The sequence below is a fragment of the Apodemus sylvaticus genome, chromosome 19 (assembly GCF_947179515.1).
Source record: "Apodemus sylvaticus chromosome 19, mApoSyl1.1, whole genome shotgun sequence".
NCBI classification, from domain to species: Eukaryota; Metazoa; Chordata; class Mammalia; order Rodentia; family Muridae; genus Apodemus; species Apodemus sylvaticus.
This window is the reverse complement of record NC_067490.1, coordinates 4,854,208-4,872,991: the sequence shown is the minus strand read 5'-3', so window position 1 is coordinate 4,872,991 and position 18,784 is coordinate 4,854,208. Positions and strand designations below refer to the sequence as shown.

Genomic DNA, 18,784 nt, shown 5'->3' with positions numbered 1-18,784 from the left:
CCCTTGGGGAGGGGGTCTTAGCTAGGCTGGGCGTGGGGCCTTTGGCACTATGTCATCTATCCTGAAGTGATGTTCTCACATCCAGCCCATAGAAACAGACATGGTTGCAGTCTGGAAGATTTAGTGGCAGAAAGAGTGTTTTACATGACATCATTGCTCTGCCTGGGCCTCCTGACACCCTGGCCATCCCACCAGTCTGTTCTCCTCCCTCTGCCTTCACTGTCTGAAACCTTTCTTTGCAGCAGATTTCTGTTCTCCTCATGGCCTAGCACCATCAGCGACCATCCTTCCCTCCCCTTTCCCTACTCTCCTTCCTGCCCAAGAAAATGTACTGCTTCCTTCCAGTCCCTCTCTTAAGTCATTTTATTATCCTCTGTGGATGGTGGTGTTTGCACCTCCAGCATGCAGTGCCCTTAGAGACCAGAGAGGGCGCCGGACCCCTGGGACTGAGTAACAGCAGTATGAGCTGCGCTCCCGCTTCCTCCCCTTTTGAGACAGGTGTAGTAGCCCAGGCTGTTCTGAGTTCCCTGTGTAGCTAAGAGTCACCAATGACCTTCTAACCTATCTGCCTCCAACTCGCAAGGGTTCTGGTTACAGGCTCATGGCATTGCCTCTTCTCAGTTGCAGCTTTTCCTTTCCCCTCCCCCCTTCCCTGCACGGGGGATAAAAACCAGGGTTTCTTGTATGCTAGACAGGCACGCACCAGTGAACCAGATCCTCAGCTCTCCAGAAACCATATTTTATAATGTATATGTAGCTCAGGCTGTTATAACTGCATATAATCCAGACTGGTACTAAACTCTTTTTTAAAAAATACTTAATTTTATGTGTAGATAATGTATGCCTGAGTGTGTGTGTGTGTGTGTGTGTGTGTGTGTGTGTAATGTACACCATGTGAATGTAAGGGTCTTTGGAGGTTAGAAAGAGGCATCAGATCCCCTGGAACTGGAGTTACAGATGGTTGTGTGTTTCAGTGTGGATGCTCAGAGCTAAACCCAAATCCTTTGCAGCAGCGATGCATATTTGTAACCACTGAGCCATCTCCCCAGCTCCAGCAGTAATTCAGATCCTCCTGCCTCCGACCACCAAGTACTAGGAGTACAGATGTGTTCCCCATGCCTTTCCCAATAAAATTTTTATTTATCTTTTTAAATTTTGTTTTGTTTTGAAACAGGATTTCTCAGCGTAGCCCAGGCTGGCCTGGACCTCTTCATATAGGTCAGTCCGGCCTTGGCTTATAGTGATCCTTTTCTGCATCTGTCTTCCAAGTGCTACAGTTAGAGGTGTGTGTTATCACCCCTGGCTATATGCTGAATTCTTGCTTTATTTTGTTTTTGTACTATTCGCACATACTGCAGCTTTGTAACGTTTTAAAATGAGCATCATTGTTTTTAGATGAGACTAAATCGATGTAAAGTATATATACAAGATACACTTGTTCCTCTGACAAAACAACTCGAGGGAGGAATGGTGTGTTTTCCTTACTATTCGGAGGGAGAAACAGGGTGTTTTCCTTACTATTCAGAGGGTGAGGCTGGTCATGGCACAGTTAATGTGTGGGCCACCATTCTGGGCTTCTTTTACATGTTAACCCCTCCTTTAGAACATCTGTCTTTTTGAATGAGTGAGATGGTTGAGTGCAGAAAGAGCCTGCAGCGGTGAGTTGATTCTATACCCACAATCCACAGTTGTAAAGGAAGGACCAGCTCCCATAAGGAGTTCTTTGGCGTATGTGCTTCACACACATACATTAAGTAACTATAGTTATTTTAGGAAAAAATACCTTGTTGTTTGTCTGTCTTTCGGTTTGGTTGGTCTTTGTGACAGTGTCCTAGTGTATAGTCCTGGCTGTTCTAGACTTCACTATGTAGACCAGGCTGGCCTTGAACTCACAGATCCATCTGCCTTCCCTTTTCTCTTCTGAATGCTGGGATTAAAGGTGTTTATTCTCCCACCCTACCCCACCCCATCCCACCTTAAACTTTTATTTTATTTTTTATGTACATGAGTGTGTTACCTGCATGTGTATCAGTGCACTGACGTGTGCTGGGTGCTCCAGACACAGAAGAGGGCATCGGATCTCCATGGAACTGAAGGTGTGGTGGTTGTGAGTTACCATGTGGGTGCTGGGGACCAGACCCAGTGCCCCTAACTGCTCAGCGGCTCTTTAGGCATAAAAACCCCCTTTGCTGTTCTCTAGGCCTCTTCCCGTGAGGCCCAGTGCTCAGGAGCAGCCCCTGAAGACACAGTTGGGTTTCGGCAGCGAGACTGTTCTAAACTGGTGAGACTTGTCTGAAAAAAAGTGTTTTAGAAGGGGCACCTAAAGTTGTAAATGAAATTTACAATCCTTAAGTGTTTTTCTGAGACTGACTATTTCAGATTCAGACAAGTTGCCTGGATGTAAGTCAGAGGCAATGTGTGAAGTGGTTACACTTCAGAAGGTAGGGGAAGAAAGGGTGTAATTATATCACAGTTTCAAAAGTAGTTAAATATTTGAAAATATTTAAAGTATACTTAAGGTTAACGATAACATAAAAGAAAGAAACCACTGCAATTTTTTTTTCAGAGAAATCTCTGAAATGCAGATGGGTGTATTCGGAACCCTTCCCACTGTGGAAAGACAAGTCATATGAAGCAGTACTCATTTCTGTGGGCAGGGCCTAGCAACATACTTGGGTGTTTGAGTTTGAGTCATCAAAGGTTCCCCTGTCCTGGGCTGAGCAGCCTCCTGGGTGATGTCAGCACGGTTTCTCTGCTTGCTCTCACTAACACCACAGCCTCACCCACAAAGGTTGGAGAAGGCACAAAGCTTGGAGGGTTTGTTTTTTGTTTTTTGTTTTTTTGTTTTTTCGAGACAGGGTTTCTCTGTGTAGCCCTGGCTGTCCTGGAACTCACTCTGTAGGCCAGGCTGGCCTCAAACTCAGAAATTCACCTGTCTTTTGTTTTTGTTTTTTAAACAGGGTTTCTGTGTTATATACTCTGAACTTTTGCTGAAACTCATTATGTAGTCTAAGTTGGCTTCAGGCTTACAGGGATCAACCGAATCCGCTGCTGCCTTTCAAGTGCTGAGATTAAAAGTGTATGCCCCCACCCCAGGATATAATTTGAGAACAGCATTATCACCCCTGTTCTAGCAGAAGTATCTTGTGCAGCACTGCAGTCCAGGGTTCTGGATTTACGGTAGTGGTGGCTCTTTTAGCTTAGGAGCTATTGGTCCTGTCCAACCTGTTGTTTGAGGTAGGGTCTCACTGTGTCCCCCTAGCTGTCCCGAAACTCACTGTGTGAGCCCAGCCGCCTTGGCTCTGGGGCAGTTATGGACCCTGCTAATGAACACATTGATGCGTGACACCACTTCAGTTTATGAAGTGGTACAAGCCAGGAAGTAAGAAATCAAATTTAAATGCATGCACACTTGTGTTGGGTTATTTTGCAGTGGGAGTTTCTTAGTAAATGCCATCTGTGCTCCTGTCCCAGATCAGACGCTGGGCCTCCCTTAGGCAGGAGGCTCGGCAGTACAGCATCAGGCCTGCTCAGGTGCTTCTTCAGAGTCAGTGCATGAGCTTGAGTCCTCCACACAGTACCTGTGCCTGAGCTGCTGCTGCTTGGGCTGTGACTGTCACCTCAGGTTTGGAGGCCTCTGCTAGCCTGAGGTTGAAGGTGGGGTCACCGAGCTATAGCGGCTTGCAGTCTGCCCTGTGATGGTGGCCATCTTGTGGGTTTCCCTGACAGTGCAGAAGACTTCAGTTACAAATCCCTTCATTCTCTGCTCTGTCTCTTTTGGGTTGGGTTTGGGAGGGTTTTTGTTTTTGTCTTTGTTTATTGAGGCAGGGTCTCTTGTAGTCCTTGCTGTCCTGTGACTCACTGTGTAGACAGGCTGGCCTGGAAGGCACAGAGACCCTATCCACTGATCTCTGCTCTGTCCTGGGCTCTTGGCTTTTTTGTTACTTTTCCCTTTGTGTTGAGAGCTTGTGCTTCTCCCTGTGCAGGCAGAGGGAATGAATGCTGAGCCTGCTGTGTGAGCCTGTGGGCTCCGCCCGCCTGCCTGTCTGCCCGCCTGCCTGCCCGCCTCGTCCTTCTCTGGCTGCCTGGGGAGTCTCCTTGCCCTTTATTTTGACATGGTGTAGAAGGCTTGAGTCAGGCGTTGGCATAATGGCACTAAATCAGTCTTTTCCTTTGTAGTTTCTCTTTTATTTTTTAAAATTAGAAGTGTTTAGTAAAGAGACCTTACATGTTGACCAAGACTTACTTGAGGACTTTTAAAATGTTTAGTATGGGCTGGTGAGATGGCCCCGTGAGTAAAAAGGTCTTTATCACCAGGCCTGACAGCCCTAGTCCCAGACCTGCAGCTTGTCCTCTAACCTCTACTAGCACGCCGTGGGTGAGCACATAGACACAGTAAGTGAAGTTAAAATGTATTTAGACCATGCATAATGATGCGATCTGGTCCTTTCAGCACAGTGGCCTTCCACTGCATGGCTGGACGGCTCCTCTGCAGGGCAGACCCGCTCCTTGTACACTTTGCCCATTTCTGTGGTGGGAGGACAGCACTGGGGGTTTGTTTTCCACTTGGTGCAAGGCACAGTTGTGGGGTCAGGACAGCTCAGTGTGGTGATGTGGTAAGGAGGAGGACCTCTTCCCTGCTCCTCCTGGTGTCTTCCTTGCTGCAGGCTACTTAGGTTACAGGGTGGGGCAGGCTCCTGTCTACCTCCGCAGGAGCCGGGGCCGAGGCTGTGCCAGGTCAGGATGGGGCCCTGGGACTGGCCTGGCTGGGCTGCTGCTTCCTCGGAGTTCCAGCTGCTGAAGGCCTAGGGAGACACTGCTGAGTGCTTAGGGCAGCTCAGCCCTGTGGCCACGAATGAGAAAATGGGCTTCTCAAGTAGGTCCATTGCCTAGTGGGCCTTGGGGAGACCTGGGGGTGGAGCTCAGCACCCACAGAGCACTTAGTGCCTCCACCGGAGCTATGACGGATAAGGAGTCCAGACAGCATGGAGAAGGGATGGCCGCGAAGCCCCGAGCCCTTTGGGCTGCTGTGTGGTCATGGGCTTGGGGTGAGAGCCTGTCATGGGAAAGGTCCTAGAAGGTTACTTCTCAACAGATGCCCCTGCCTGTTGTTGCCAATTATTGTTTTGTCCTTTTGGGTGGGGTCTCTTTGTTTGGAGACGGGTCTCTTTGTTTGGAGACAAGGTCTCCCCATGTGGCTCTGTCTGGCCTGGGACTCAGAACACAGATTAAGCCGACCTCAGACTCAGGCTCCCTGCCTCCTCAGTGCCACCCACGTCACAGGCGTTGGCCACCAAGCCAGCAGACCTGATGGACTCCATGGGACTCACATAGTGGAAGGAGAGATCTACTCCTGTTGTTGAAACAACAGTACATTAAAAAAAAAAATGTATAGATCTTAATATTCCTCTTGTATAACCTGCAGGTGACACAACAGTGTTCCTGACTACACAGGTGAAGTCGCTCATCTGCAGTGACTCTGGGACTCCTCAGCTACGTGTCAGCTACTGTGTCATCCTGCTGTCCCTGCAGCACGTGTGTTTGGTAGCATATCCCCGTTCCTTCCATCCTTAGTGCTGTGCGTCCCTTTCTCCCAGTGCTATCTTGACAGAGCAGCATGTGTCAGTTGTACCGGCCTTCCAAAGGCTCATCCGCTGCTTCTGCTGCCTTTTCCTTGGCCTCTCTAGTTTTGCGGGTGTCTCTGGTTGGCTGCTGTTCTCACACAGGGTCCTGGGTGTGATACCTGCTGGTCCGGAGCTCTCTGTGAGTCGGGCAGGGCCGACGGTGAGTGCTGACCCTCATTGTGCCTGAGTCGTACAGTGTGGTTAGCTCGTTTCCTGTATTTATACTCGTTCTTGTCCCTGCCACTTGGTTTACATTTATTCATTTCTAGTTTCTAGAAATGAGAAGTCATGTCTGAGACGTCTGTGATGTGACTGTGGAGCACTGTCCCTCTAAGCCTTGCTTCTAGGTGTGTCCTACAATTTTCAAACTACACTGCTTTAATTTGATTCAGTTCACAGAAGTTTTCAAATTTCCGTAGAGTGTTCCTTCTGTTTGACTCACAAGTTATGAAAATGTTTTGTGTAATTCCTAAACATTAAAAATGTGTACTGAATGGTGGCGGTGCATACCTTTAATCCCAGCACTTGGGAGGCAGAGGCAGGTGGATTTCTGAGTTTGAAGCCAGCCTGGTCTACAGAGTGAGTTCCAGGACAGCCAGGGCTACACAGAGAAACCCTGTCTTAAAAAAAAAAAAAAGACCAAAATATTAATAGTTATATACTCTATTCTATCCTTTGGATTAATAGTAACTGTTGTCTTAGTTTTCTATTTCTGTGCTAAACACATGACCAAGGCAGCTTTATAAAATAAAATATTTAATTTCGCGTACAGCTTCAGAGTGTTAAAGAGTCCTTGACACTGAGGTAAGGGACAGCTGGGAACTTATTACTTCCTGATCCGCATTCATGAGGCAGAGAGGAAGGAGGGAGAGTGCCGATGCTACACACGTGCACAGAGCAAGTGCACTGGGGACCTCACTAGTCTGTTGAGACCTCAGATCTCCATCCACCACACCCGTGGCTGGCACGCCTCCTCCACCAGGGCCACGCTCCCAGTACTGCTCCCAGGCTCCCACCAACTGGCAACTGACGGAGTCTTCAATGCTGAGCCATTGGGGCCATGCTCATCCACACACTGTTAATACAGGGTCGGGCTAGAAACGGAGCTTCTGTTTGCCTCCAGTCAATGTCTCAGACGCGTGCTACCTCGTCTGCCAACTTCAGTTTAGCCCTGGAAGCTTAGTCACAGTTCAGTCTAACCCAGGCCTCCATGTTTTAGCCTCTGAGACTTGCTCCTGAGTGCGCTCACCCTTTCTAGAGCGTTTTGAACTTTGACTGGCTGCATTCAGCTCAGCTGTTCTGACCCAAAACAGCGAACTCTCCACGCTAACTGGTTCAAACTGGTTCTTCCAGCTTCTCACGGACTGCTCTGCGTGGTCTCATATTAACTCTGGCCGTCTGTTCTAATCTTCCAGCTCCTTCTCATTCCCTGCTTGTTCTCTCTCTGCACCTCCTCTTCATAACTGTCCCAGTAACACTGCCTCCTCTCTGCAGAGCTCTCTTATGTAGCCTCTCTTTCCTCTGTTCTTGTGAGAGAATTAGAAATCTTTCTAATTCATCACTTTGTCTGCCATTCAATTAGACAGCTCTTTCAAACATAGGTGCTTCCTTCTACAAAGTAACTTTATCTTCCTTTTTTGGGATTAAAGGTGTATGCTAAGGGCTGGGCCATACCACAACTAGAAACAGGTTTTTTTCAGTAAATAACACAATCAGGGTTTATGATATGATCAAATATCCTGCATCAGTAGTAGTTTTTTTCTTTTTGGTAGAGAGAGGGATATTGATGCAAGAGCTTATTTAGTCCAAGCTGGCCTTGAACTCATCAAGTAGCTAAGGCTGGCAATGAGCTCCTGATCCCGATGGCTGTATGTCAGCACATTAGGGCCTTCTTTGTGGAAGTGTAGGCACTGAGTGAGCTCAAGGCACGGTTCCGTGTGTTTGGTACATCATGGTAGGTTTTACTCCTTACAGTGGTGGCACCCAAAACCACAGACCCTGCTTGTTCAGTCTTCATCCTCACAGCCCTGAAGCTGGTAATGTGTTTCCCTGTCTCTGTGTGGGCACTCCTCCTGGAATGCCAAGGTGTACAAAATACCTAAACCATGAATACCAAAGTCTGGAGTACGTGCTGAGTGAGCGGATGACATCCACGTGGTTCATTTGTGTGGTGGTGCTGGAGGTGGTGGTGCTGGTGGAGCTGGTGGTGCTGGTGGAGGAGGTGGTAGTGGTGGTGCAATAACTACCTTCCAGGCACTCAGTCTCTGTGTCTGTGACACGAACCAGCATCCACCTCAGAGAATTTGAGAGAATTAGAAAAATGGGTGATCCGCTAAGTACCCACTAAGGGAATGGCAGTTTTAGGTCTTCTGTGATTAAAACAGGTTTGCCCATAGCTGCTTAGTGCAGGAACCCCACTTCAATAGTCGCTCATCTTGTGTGACCCCCTTAGTAATGTCGGTCCTTAGGACTCTGTGCTTTATTTACTTGCTCTGTACATTGACATATGTGCCAGCCCCACAGCTGCTCAAGTGTGGGAGTCCAGAGATGATCCTGGGGGTCAGCTCTTGCCCTCCACCTAGTTTGAAACAGTGTATTTGTCCTCATGTGGGCATCAGCTGTCTGTCGTCACTGTGGGCATCAGCTGTCTGTCCTCACTGTGGGCATCAGCTGTCTGTCCTCACTGCAGGCACTAGTCTGACTGGCTTCTGAGGTACTTGTTCCTACCTGAATTTTTTGTTGTCCTGGGAATTTAAACAAGGTCTTTACAAGACTCAGGCTCTCTCAGTGAGCCCTCATCCCAGCTGCCGCTTAAGGATTCTCTGACTGAGCTCTCTCATTGAGTTAGTTCCTTGTTTGGCGGCATGGTGGGATTTTGTCAGGGAGCGTCAAAGGTCCAAGTCGAGCAGCAAGGGCGCTGACCACAGCTTCACTCTAGTGTCTTGTTTCAGACAAAAGGGTCAGAGCTCTAGAGAGGTTTTTCCCCCAAGTAAATGTGTTTGAGTTTCTTATTGCTGTATAAACATTGGTGACAGTTGTGTTGTTACTGTAAAGGTGGCTGGCTTCTGAGGGCCATGGGAGCTGTTACTCTTAGGCATGCATCTGTGGTGATGAAAAGTGTTTAGGTGAGATTCTGTGTCCTCAATGGGGAGGCTGGAGCTGAGAGCTGCAGTCAGGAGGGAGCTGTGAGCTGTGTGTCCAGCAGTGAGGTGTGAGCTGTGTGTCCAGCAGTGCATCGGGCCTTGCTTAAGTGATGCCTGTGCTTGAGTGCTCGGCACTCAGGAGCACTGCTGCTCTTCCTGAGGTCGAGTTCAGTTCCCAGCACCCACAGTGTGCTCACTACCATCTGTATTGAGATCTTATGCCCTCTTCTGGCATGCAGGTGTGTATGCAGGCAGATGAGCACTTTTATTCTTAAAAATAAATAAAAAAGAAATGCTTCCTTCTTCAGACTTTAGCTTTAGGGGGACAGGGGATGTACAGTTCTACAGCCCCAGCTTCCTATGGGGAAACTGAAGAACACTGATGGAGTCCATAGACGTACAGAGGTCTCCAGAGGTGGACGTGATCATGGGACTGTAGCAGAGTCCCTCTCACTGTGCCTCCTTTCCACAGCCCTCTTAACTTCAGTGCCAGCGAAGTGCAGAAGACCACATTGTGAAGGAACCAGGATGACCCAAAGAAATACTGAAACACTAGACCAGAAAACTCTGTGTGTGTGTGTGTGTGTGTGTGTGTGTGTGTGTGTGTGTGTGTGTGTGTAGAGAGAGAGAGAGAGAGAGAGAGAGAGAGAGAGAGAGAGAGAGAGAGAGAGAGAGAGATTAAATTATTAAATACAGGGTTTATCTGTGTAGCCTTGGCTATCTAGGAACTCATTCTGTAGAGCAGATAGGCCTCAAACTCAGATCTCAGATATTCACCTGCCTCTGCCTCCTAAAGTGGAGATTAAATGCATGCTGTGCATATGGAGGGACATAGAGAACACACAGTGACAGATGAACAACGTGGGCAGAAAGGTGGGGGCTCCAAGACTGAGGAGAGGATAATGTACCAAGGAAATAACCTCTGAACTGGAGGCATTTCATCGAGATCTCAGAACCATAATGCAAAGAGGAAAGAGAAAGAGGGCTGAAGACATTGGCAGCAGTCAAGTCTCTGCTGCTCTTCCTGAGGATCTAGTTCCGCTCCCAGCACCCTGGTTGGTCAGCTCCAGGGGCTCTGAAAGCTTCTCTTCACACGAGTCACAAACTCATGTGTACACATGCACACAAATACATAATGCAGCTTTTAAAAAGCAGGAAGGAACTGTGCCAGCCACGCAAGGTAGTGCGAGCACTTGCATGTGTTACTGGGAAAGGAAGGAAGCAATCAGTAAAGGCTGGGGACGTCCCCCGTTGGTGTCAGACACCAGAGACCGAGGAGCATGGGCAGCACCACAGGCGCATTCAGAGCCGGAGTCCACCTCACTGTCTCCAACAAGAACTGCATCCCTCACACACCAACTTCACTGACAGACTTAGAGACAACAGCGTTGCAGGCCTTTTGAATTTCATTTTATCCTCTTGATTCCATCATAAACAGGCTAAATAGCAATATTCAGGTGTCCAGAAAGTATGTGGCAAAGAGCGAAAATGCAGGTTTCATAAAGCATTGTTATGTCTACCTCTGATCTCTAACAACATAAGGTGGCAGAGTTTGGGTCTGCACAGTGCCGTGCACGTGAGTGCCCATCTGCACACAGACAGCATGCAGCACCAATGTGACCAGCATAGGCTGTGGCCTGAGGGTGATGTCATTAGTAACAGACAAGTGAGTGCAACGCTGTGACCGTGAAGGAAATGTCTGCACTTTCTCTTATTTTGTGATGGACCTGAACCTGTTCTAAAAATTAAGCTGTGCTTACAAATCATTTGGAAGGGAGTGTCTGCTGGGTGTGAGGATGCTCCCTCCTGCCCAGATCCCAAACATCCCTCATCAACAACGGACTGCAGAGTGATGACGGGAGATTGAAGCTGGTTTGGTTGAGTCTTGACAAGTGTGTTTTGGGGCTTTGGTGTGTCAAGACTGTAACATAAATTTAGAGAACATGTTTTTCTCCCAGGAAGGGGGAACAGCTGCAGCCAGGGTGTACGGTTTCAGTGTGTCTGGCACTGCAGATGGCAGGGGCTGAGCGAGGAGGAGGGGGCCTTTTCCCGAGAGCCAGACGGCCATGGAGAGCCCAGACCCACAGCACACCAGGACTGAACTAAGCCCCAGGTCTCTGCTCCCCTGAGATGGAGAACATGTTTGCTTTAGTTTGGGCCCCATGGTGGACCTGTGTAAAGCCAGTGAGATGAGATAAAGGCAGGAGCGTGTCAAAGGGCCTGTGTCACTGCTGTCCTTCCTGGAGTCACCAGTGAGTCTGCCTGAAGCGTGACTGTCAGAGGTGGTGTCACACCCTTGGTGGCTGTTTTGGTTCTTGCCTTAGTCCAGCTAGCATTGTGCCATGGAGCCCGTACTGTGCCCTGTCAGTCACGGGGGAGCTAAAGCCCCAACACGACAGCTCCTGGCCCCTCAGTGCAGTTTAGTGCATGATGTCTGCCCGGCATATGGTCTGAGAGAGTGGGGCTGATGTGACGACTTATAGGCAAGCCTGGAATACATATGGAGAGCCCTGTCTCAGAACACCAAAACTAAACCACAGAGAAAGCCAAAACTACAACAGCAGAACCCCAAACCCGTAAGATGAAAAGCGACAGAGACACCAGAACTCTCCCTTTCAGGTGGGCGTGTCCACTGCATTGCCTGGACTCCTTTGCAAGCAGATTTGTCTTTTCCTTGGGTCTTCAGTCATTGCTGTGTACTTGTGGTCTTATGCATACTGAGTTGTCTGCCGCTGTAATACTTTCTGTTCATGACCCCAGCTTTAGCCGCAGGGTGCTGGCAGCTTACTCTTGTCACCGTCTCCGCTTCTGTGCTTGAATGGCAGCTTTGCCCATGCTCAGGTTTGTCTGACATCTCCCACGCTCCAGCCCTGGAGTGACCTCCGCTGAGAGACCAAACTCCAGAGACTGGAGAGCTGACTCTGCAGTTAAGAGCACTGGTTGTTCGTGAAGAGGACCTGGGTTCAGTTCCCAGCATATGGGAGCTCACAACTGTCAAACTCTCATTCCAGGGCATCTGGCACCTTCACACAGACATACGTTACATGTAGGCAAAACACCAATGCACATGAAATAAAAATGAATCATTTAAAAAAAATAATAATCTGGACACTGTTCATCAATAATAATCTGGAGCTGTGTCGATGCTGCAGGGGCTGTTATTCCTGGGGACCAGCGTCCAGCCAGTCTTAGCTTGTCTCTGTTTATTTGCAAGTGTCAAGCTAGTGCATTCTGTGCTGGTGCCTTGGCTTTAGTGCAGTGCAGCAGGCTCCCTCTGGGAGCTCTGTCCTGCTTGTCCATGTTGTCCTTCTGCAGCGACAACACTCCCACCTCCCACCCGGGTCCCAAGCGTGACAGCTTTCAGGGTGCTCCACCATCTTCTGCATAGAGGCTGGCAGCTTGGGAACGTTGCTCTGGGCTTGCTGGACAGTGTAGGCACTCATTCTAAACATTGTGTGTGAGCTACAGTGTCTTCATGTGTTGGCGATGCGCATCAGCACAGTGGACGCCTAGCAGAACATCACAGTCTGGCTATCTAGCCCAGGCTACTCCAGAACATCTGATTGCTCCTCCTGCCTGGGATCCTGGCCAGTTACAGTATTTCTTTACTAATTTGTTAAGTATTTCTACAAAAGAAAGTTTATATTTTACGAGGAACATTTGCCTCCGAGGCAGTGTGTTCCCTGATAAAATGCATCTTCCAGCCACAAGTTCTGACTCGGATCCTCCAAGAAAATGGCCTTCAAACCAGACATTTACTAGCCAGCTTTCCTCATTGGTTAATGAGTCCTGGCTGGGTTCACTCGCTGCCTAAGTTTACCTTCTTGGCTATTTTCCCAGTACATCCTGTTGATTTGTTCTTGTTATTGGTGTCAGAGGTCGTATGTTGGTGGGTAAGGCTATAAAGGCCTGCAGTGGGCTTGTTTAACTGGTTCTGGTTCTCATGGCTCAGGGTTCAGCATCCTAGGCACGAGGAATGAGTTGAGAGCTGTGTGCTCTGCATGAGAGGGTCCCACTCAGTCTGCTCCAAGTCTGCTCTTGGCGGTCCCTCACTGCCACACCCAGGTGCTCCCAGAAAGTGACGGCATTTCACTATAGTTTATTTCTGTGATCTGGTAGATATTTTGTTTTATATATTATCAATGTAGTCTCCGGTTTGTAGTTCTTTTAAGAATACCACTTTCACTGTATTTTAATTAGTTTCTATAGTCCTGGAAATTGACTTTTGCATGCTAGGCAAACACTGCGCCCTCTGATCCTAGTCTCTAGCCAGTTAGTGCTTAAGTCAGTGGCCAAGACTGTCGGGCGAGACGTGCGAAGGGTCAGCTCATTGGAGCGTCATCGCCTCTGTCTGTCTGCAGGATAGACTCATTCTAAATTGGGAGGTTCAGATGCTGTCCACGGACAGTGAGATTGTCCACAAACACAGGCTGTACTGTCCACAGTGGGCCTCGGGCTCTTCCCATCAGGCATCTCATGGGACTCTTTGACAGCTGCTTGGTAGGCTCAGCTAGGAGCAAAGGCAGAGGTGGCACAGGTGTGAGGAGCAGTGGTCAGAAGTGCTGGTCCTGAACACAGCCTTGGTTCTCAAGCATTCGCTTCCTGGACTGAGTGTGCTGCACTTAGCTGTATGTAGAATAGGCTTTAAGCCAGACAGACAGGCGGACAACAGGAAGCAGGACTATACTGTACTGTAAGGTGGGACACACAGGGCTAGGGACATGGCTCGGTCAGTAAAGTACTTGTACCCAGGTAAAAAACTAGCCTATGTCTATAATCCTAGCACTGGTGGGTGGAGACATACACAGGGTCCTGAAGTGTGCTGTCCAGCCAGCCTGGCCAGTCAGTGACTCCAGAACTAAGAGTAATAAGGGAAGGCACACGGTGTCCCTCCCAGGCACCATGTGTGTCCCTACAGCCTTACACCTATGCAGACAGTCACTTCAGCTCGACAGCTAGCAGAGAAAGGTGTGCAGCGATGACTCAGCTGACAGGCCTTCCTGAGGCCACAGCACTGCCCCCTGGTTAACTAGTGTGGAGCCCAGGTTTTCTCACTTGATAAGAGGCATACCCATCCATGGCGTCTTAACACAGTGCTCTGTCCTTGGGACCCTAAGGGAGGAGTATTGCCATGACTGTGAAACCCGCATCTCAGAAGCACCATTTACGGAAGTTGCCCGTGCAAGGACATAGTTTGGATTTTTGATATTTTGAGATGGGGTCTCTCTGTCCTGGAACACACTGTGTAGACCAAGCTGGCCTCCAACTCAGAGATCTGCAGCAGGCACAGAATGAGAAGCAGCCAATACTTTTCTGTGCCTGGAATACTGAGAATTGCAGTCTTGCATTGATGACTGTCGCTTCCTTTTCTCCGAGGAAAAGAATTGCTAGTCCTGGGTGTGAGCAGCAGGTGTCGCTGCAGCTCTGCTGGCCATGCTGCCCCACTCCGAGATGGCCAGTTCTCAGCACAGCTCCCAGAGAGCACTGGAGTGAGTGTGTATGCAGGTGCGACCCTGTGAGATGCACTGTCCTCGTGACAACAGTGTAACACTGAGGAAGGGACGACCTCGCTTCCCACTTCACTGCAGTCTGCATTGCTAAGCTGTGGTGAGGGCCAGTTGCCTGACCTAACCCTGCAGTGACTTTCCACGTTTGTTTCAGCATCAAAGGGCACAGTTCCTTTACTTTCTGTTTGTGCTACAGGTTTGACAACAAAGACATCAGAGATGATGTTATCCCCAGGTATTGATCTGTTTAGGGATATGGCTTCACTGTGCAGTCCTAGCTGGCCTGTGACTACAGGCGTCTACCATGTGCCCAGCCTTTACTTCAGAACCCATGGCTCACAGCTGTCTACAACCCCAGTTCCAGCGAATCCAACACCGTCTTCTGGCCTCTGGGGAAACTGCACACCTATGGTGCACAACAGACACACACACTCATCAAACACACAAGATCAAAATAAGTCACAAAGGAGCAGAGCTCGTGAAGGCCAGGTTAGCTTAGGAAGCCCAGCTCCCCGGAACCCTTGGGGCACCGAAAGGGAGGCAGAGTCTCCACCCCACAGTGCCCTTGTACTTCATAGTGCCTTCTGCCACAGCTCTGCACAGCACACAGTCCCAAGCAGGCCAAGCACTAAGGATGTTGTTATTCTGGTCATGACCAAAAGTGAACATTTTTAGCTTTAGGCGTGTGCACAAAGAGCAGTTCGTTCTGTAAACTGGCGCTTTCCAGTTCTACATGCTCTCTGGTAAGGACTTCCAGATATGGCCATCAGCTGAGAAGCCTTCCTGGCATCTTTGTGGGTCCCCACAGAAGTGTGCCAGAGCAGCATGTGCTGTGCACAGGTCTCCTTGGCTTCCGGATGTGGGGAGTGACTTCCCGGATGTAGGTGGTGCTTGGGTATTCGGTGGTGACGGCCCGGGCCGAGGGTGGGCTGGCATTGACTCGGCTGCCTTTTTGTTTCAGATGTCATCTGGGTGATTCTCAGTGTGGAGGTGGGTGGACTTTTAGGAGTAACGCAGCAGCTGTCATCTTTTGAAACGGAATTCAACACACAGCCACATCGCAAGGTAGAAGGAAACTTCAACCCGTTTGCCTCTCCCCAAAAGAACCGACAATCAGATGAAAACAACCTAACAGACCCTGGGGGTTCCGAGTTGGACTCGATCAGCAAAAATACATGGGCTCCTGTTCCTGACCAAACCGAGCAAGATCAGGATAGACTGTCACAGAACTCTGTAAATCTGTCCCCCAGCAGTCACGCAAACAACTTATCAGTAGTGACTTACAGTAAGGTAGGTGCCCTCGGAGAAGGGGCAGGTGGTGGGCCCTGGGATTCCTGACACTCCTCCGTGGCAAACCTAGAACGCTAGCCCATCAGTGCCCAGAGCAGAGGTGGCTCCCTAATGCTGCCATTGCGTCACCACGAGCCCTCTCCCTTCCCTGAGTGCTTCATCCCCGTTTGTGATTGACGTCTGACTCGGTGTTGACAGCTGAGGCTATTGACCGGGGACATTTTTAAAACTGTCAAAATATCATTAGCCAAGCTTTGGGGCAGGCGTGTACTGAACTCAGTCATAGTGGTGCCCGCCCGCCAGTGTGGGGCTCTTGTGCAGCGGGCTCTTGCTGTGTTACCTTGCCTCAGGCAGCTTTCCCCTGAGACTGTTTGTCTGTGACTGCACTCTGTCACACAGTGTTGCGTTGTGTCTTCAGTTTGGCTCATGACTTCCTCCCCGCACCCTGGAGTGGCTGGCTCAGAGTGCTATTTTGACTGCACACGTGGGAGGTATGTGAGGGAACTGACTGCCATTCAGTACTGTGGCTCTCGAGCGGCTGCACTGTGTGTTTGAGTTGCCCGCTTCACTATGTCGCCAGCTCAGCGGTTCCCACTAACTGTTCAGGTAAAGATGGCTGCCGGCTGCGCTACGGATTTGGGTCTGAGCCTACCACTAGTGTTGCTGTCATCAAGCGCAGCCCTGTGTAGACGCTCCTCCTGTCCCATGTACGGGACTGTCTCAGGTCCCCCTGGCTTCAAGCTGACACTCAGCCTTGGAGCATAAAATGAGCTGTGTGCTGAGGTCGGGATGGTCAGTCTCTGGAGCTAGCTTCATTCACTCAGGAGGACGCACAGTGATTTGTGTGTGCTGAGGTGGTCATTGTGTCAAGTGGGCCTCCACTTTCTCTGAGTTTTGAGGTAGGGTCAAAATCTTTCTGTGCCTCTCAAGTATTGGGTTTATAATATTGGGCTTATAGGCTTGGTCAGCACAGCTGGCCAGGACTCTACATCTTCATATTCACACAATTTTTTCTTTCTTTTTGAGACAGGGTCTCATAGCCTAGATTGACCTCAGATGTGTGTGTGTGTGTGTGTGTGTGTGTGTGTGTATTTATATGTATATATATTTATATGTATATATATTTATATGTATATATATATATGTATATGTACATATGTATATGTGTATATATATCTGAGGACGGTGACTGTTTCAGTCAGGGTTTCTCTTCCTGCACAAACATCATGACCAAGAAGCAAGTTGGGGAGGAAAGGGTTTATTCAGCCTACAATTCCACACTGCTGTTCATCACCAAAGGACGTCAGGACTGGAACTCACACAGGGCAGGAACTTAGAGGCAGAAGCTGATGCAGAGGCCATGGACAGGGATGGCTTGCTTCCCCTGGCTTGCTCAGCCTGCTCTCTTATAGAACCCAAGACTCCCAGCCCAGGGATGGTACCACCCACAAGGGCCCGCCCCCCATCACTAACTGAAAAAATGCCCCACAGCTGGATCTCATGGAGGCACTTCCCCAACTGAAGCTCCTTTCTCTGTGATAACTCCAGCCTGTGTCAAGTTGACACAGAACCAGCGGGTACAGCATCCTTGAACTTGTTTTGCTGTGTCCATAGATGGTAGCTGAGCTCACAGACAGCCCTGCACCTCATTCTGTGCTGTGCTGGAGATGGGGCATGGTCTCTACAGCTCTCTGCTGCCCGCACAGCAGGTAGAGCAGCCCCTTGACCCGGCAGGCCTCCCTCAGGGCAGGTGAAAGTGGGTGAGCGGAGCGGCTCACTGCTCAGAGTCTGCGGCACAGGAGCAGCGCTGCTTTACCCGCTGGGCCTTGTCCTGAGCCTGGCGGCATCTTAGGGAGTTCTGGCTAAGGAGCTGCTGTCATTTCTCACTGGGAACCATCTTCCTTCAGGGAGCGAGGGAGCTAGCGGGTGAGGCTTCTAATCAGTTACAAAGGTTATTCACGTGTTCACACAGAGGCAAAGGGCTGAGCCTCCTGCCAGCCTAAGGCCCTGCTGAGCCCTGCTGCTAGTGCTGTACCCCGAGGGAGGCCACTGCATGTTCTTAAGGACTAGCCTAGACCCTCCTACTGCCCGCCCCACCCACCCCCATTTAAAAGTAACTTTTCAGGGCTGGAGAGGACCCAGCACCCGTGTGGCAGCTTACAGTCCTCTGTAACTGTAGTTCCACATCAAACATCCACACACAGAAGCTTGTTTGCTTAATTGCTTGCTCGCTCGCTCGTTCGTTCGTTCGTTCGTTCATTCATTCATTCATTCATTCATTCATTGGTTTTTTTCGAAGCAGGGTTTCTCTGTATAGCTGTGGCTGTCCTGCAACTCACTCTACAGACCAGGCTGGCCTTGAACTCAGAGAGATCTGACTGACTCTGCCTCTCGAGTGTTGGAAGCACCACCATACCTGCTTTACACATAAATTTTTAAATCATTTTAAATACAAATAAAAGCAACTTCTGAGCTCGTGAGATGACTCAGTGAGCAGAAGTGCTGATAAAACCAAGACAAAGAGTACACGCGGGAAAATGCAGGTTGTCCCACTTCCACGTTTGTGCCATGCCATGCCCACGCTAAATACATTAGAGATGATATCCAGGAAGGCTTGGACAGAAGGGACATTGGGACAAGCGTTGTTGTTTTTAATCCCAGCAAAATCTCACTCAGAAAACAATGTGTTTTCTGTGTCAGTGAGATGTGCTGACTCTGCCCCGTTTGGAATGGCACAGGCGGGGATCCGACAGTAACGGTCACATCTGCTGTATATAGAGCGGCACTATCCAGTCAGAGCCCAAGGAGTAGAGTGCCGATCCTGCCCCCACTGAGCACAGGGCAGGAAGACTAGCTGATTACAGAGCAGTTCAGAGTCAACTTTGAATGGGAACTGTCAGTTGTGTAGTTTACAGCAGGGAGGCAAGTGTTGGCGGTAGGAGTGGAGCAGAGGTAAAGGGAGGGGCTCACAGGTCGCCTGATCGTAGAGGCAGCTGTGACAGTGGTGTGCAGAGCTGTAAGTGCTGGCTGTGGGTCAGCTGCTTCCAGTGTGCTTCTCTGAGGAAGCATGGACGAAACTATCACAGTCGGCTTTGGCAATACTGGAACTGACTGAGTACTGCCTCTCGCCTTTAACCCCAGCACTCAGGAGGCCGAGGCAGGGCAGCCAGGGCTGCACAGAGACCTTTCAGTCTCGGGGAAAACAAAAAACAAAAACAAA

The 18,784-nt window shown here is 49.5% G+C and overlaps 1 protein-coding gene across 3 annotated transcripts in view; it reads left to right on the top strand.

Annotated features, from left to right (window-relative positions):
- The window catches only part of Ilrun (inflammation and lipid regulator with UBA-like and NBR1-like domains), a 66,103-nt gene that overhangs the window by 34,147 nt on the left and 13,172 nt on the right, over positions 1-18,784 (top strand). Inside the window, exon 4 of one of the 3 annotated variants that reach the window (XM_052162989.1) lies at positions 15,236-15,339. The exons of 1 other annotated variant lie outside the window; for it this stretch is intronic. In XM_052162989.1, the coding sequence (XP_052018949.1) occupies positions 15,236-15,339 (104 nt within the window). Of the gene's footprint in view, positions 1-15,235; positions 15,565-18,784 lie in introns of all 3 variants that reach the window. One more of the 3 variants, XM_052162987.1, reaches the window with a different exon arrangement.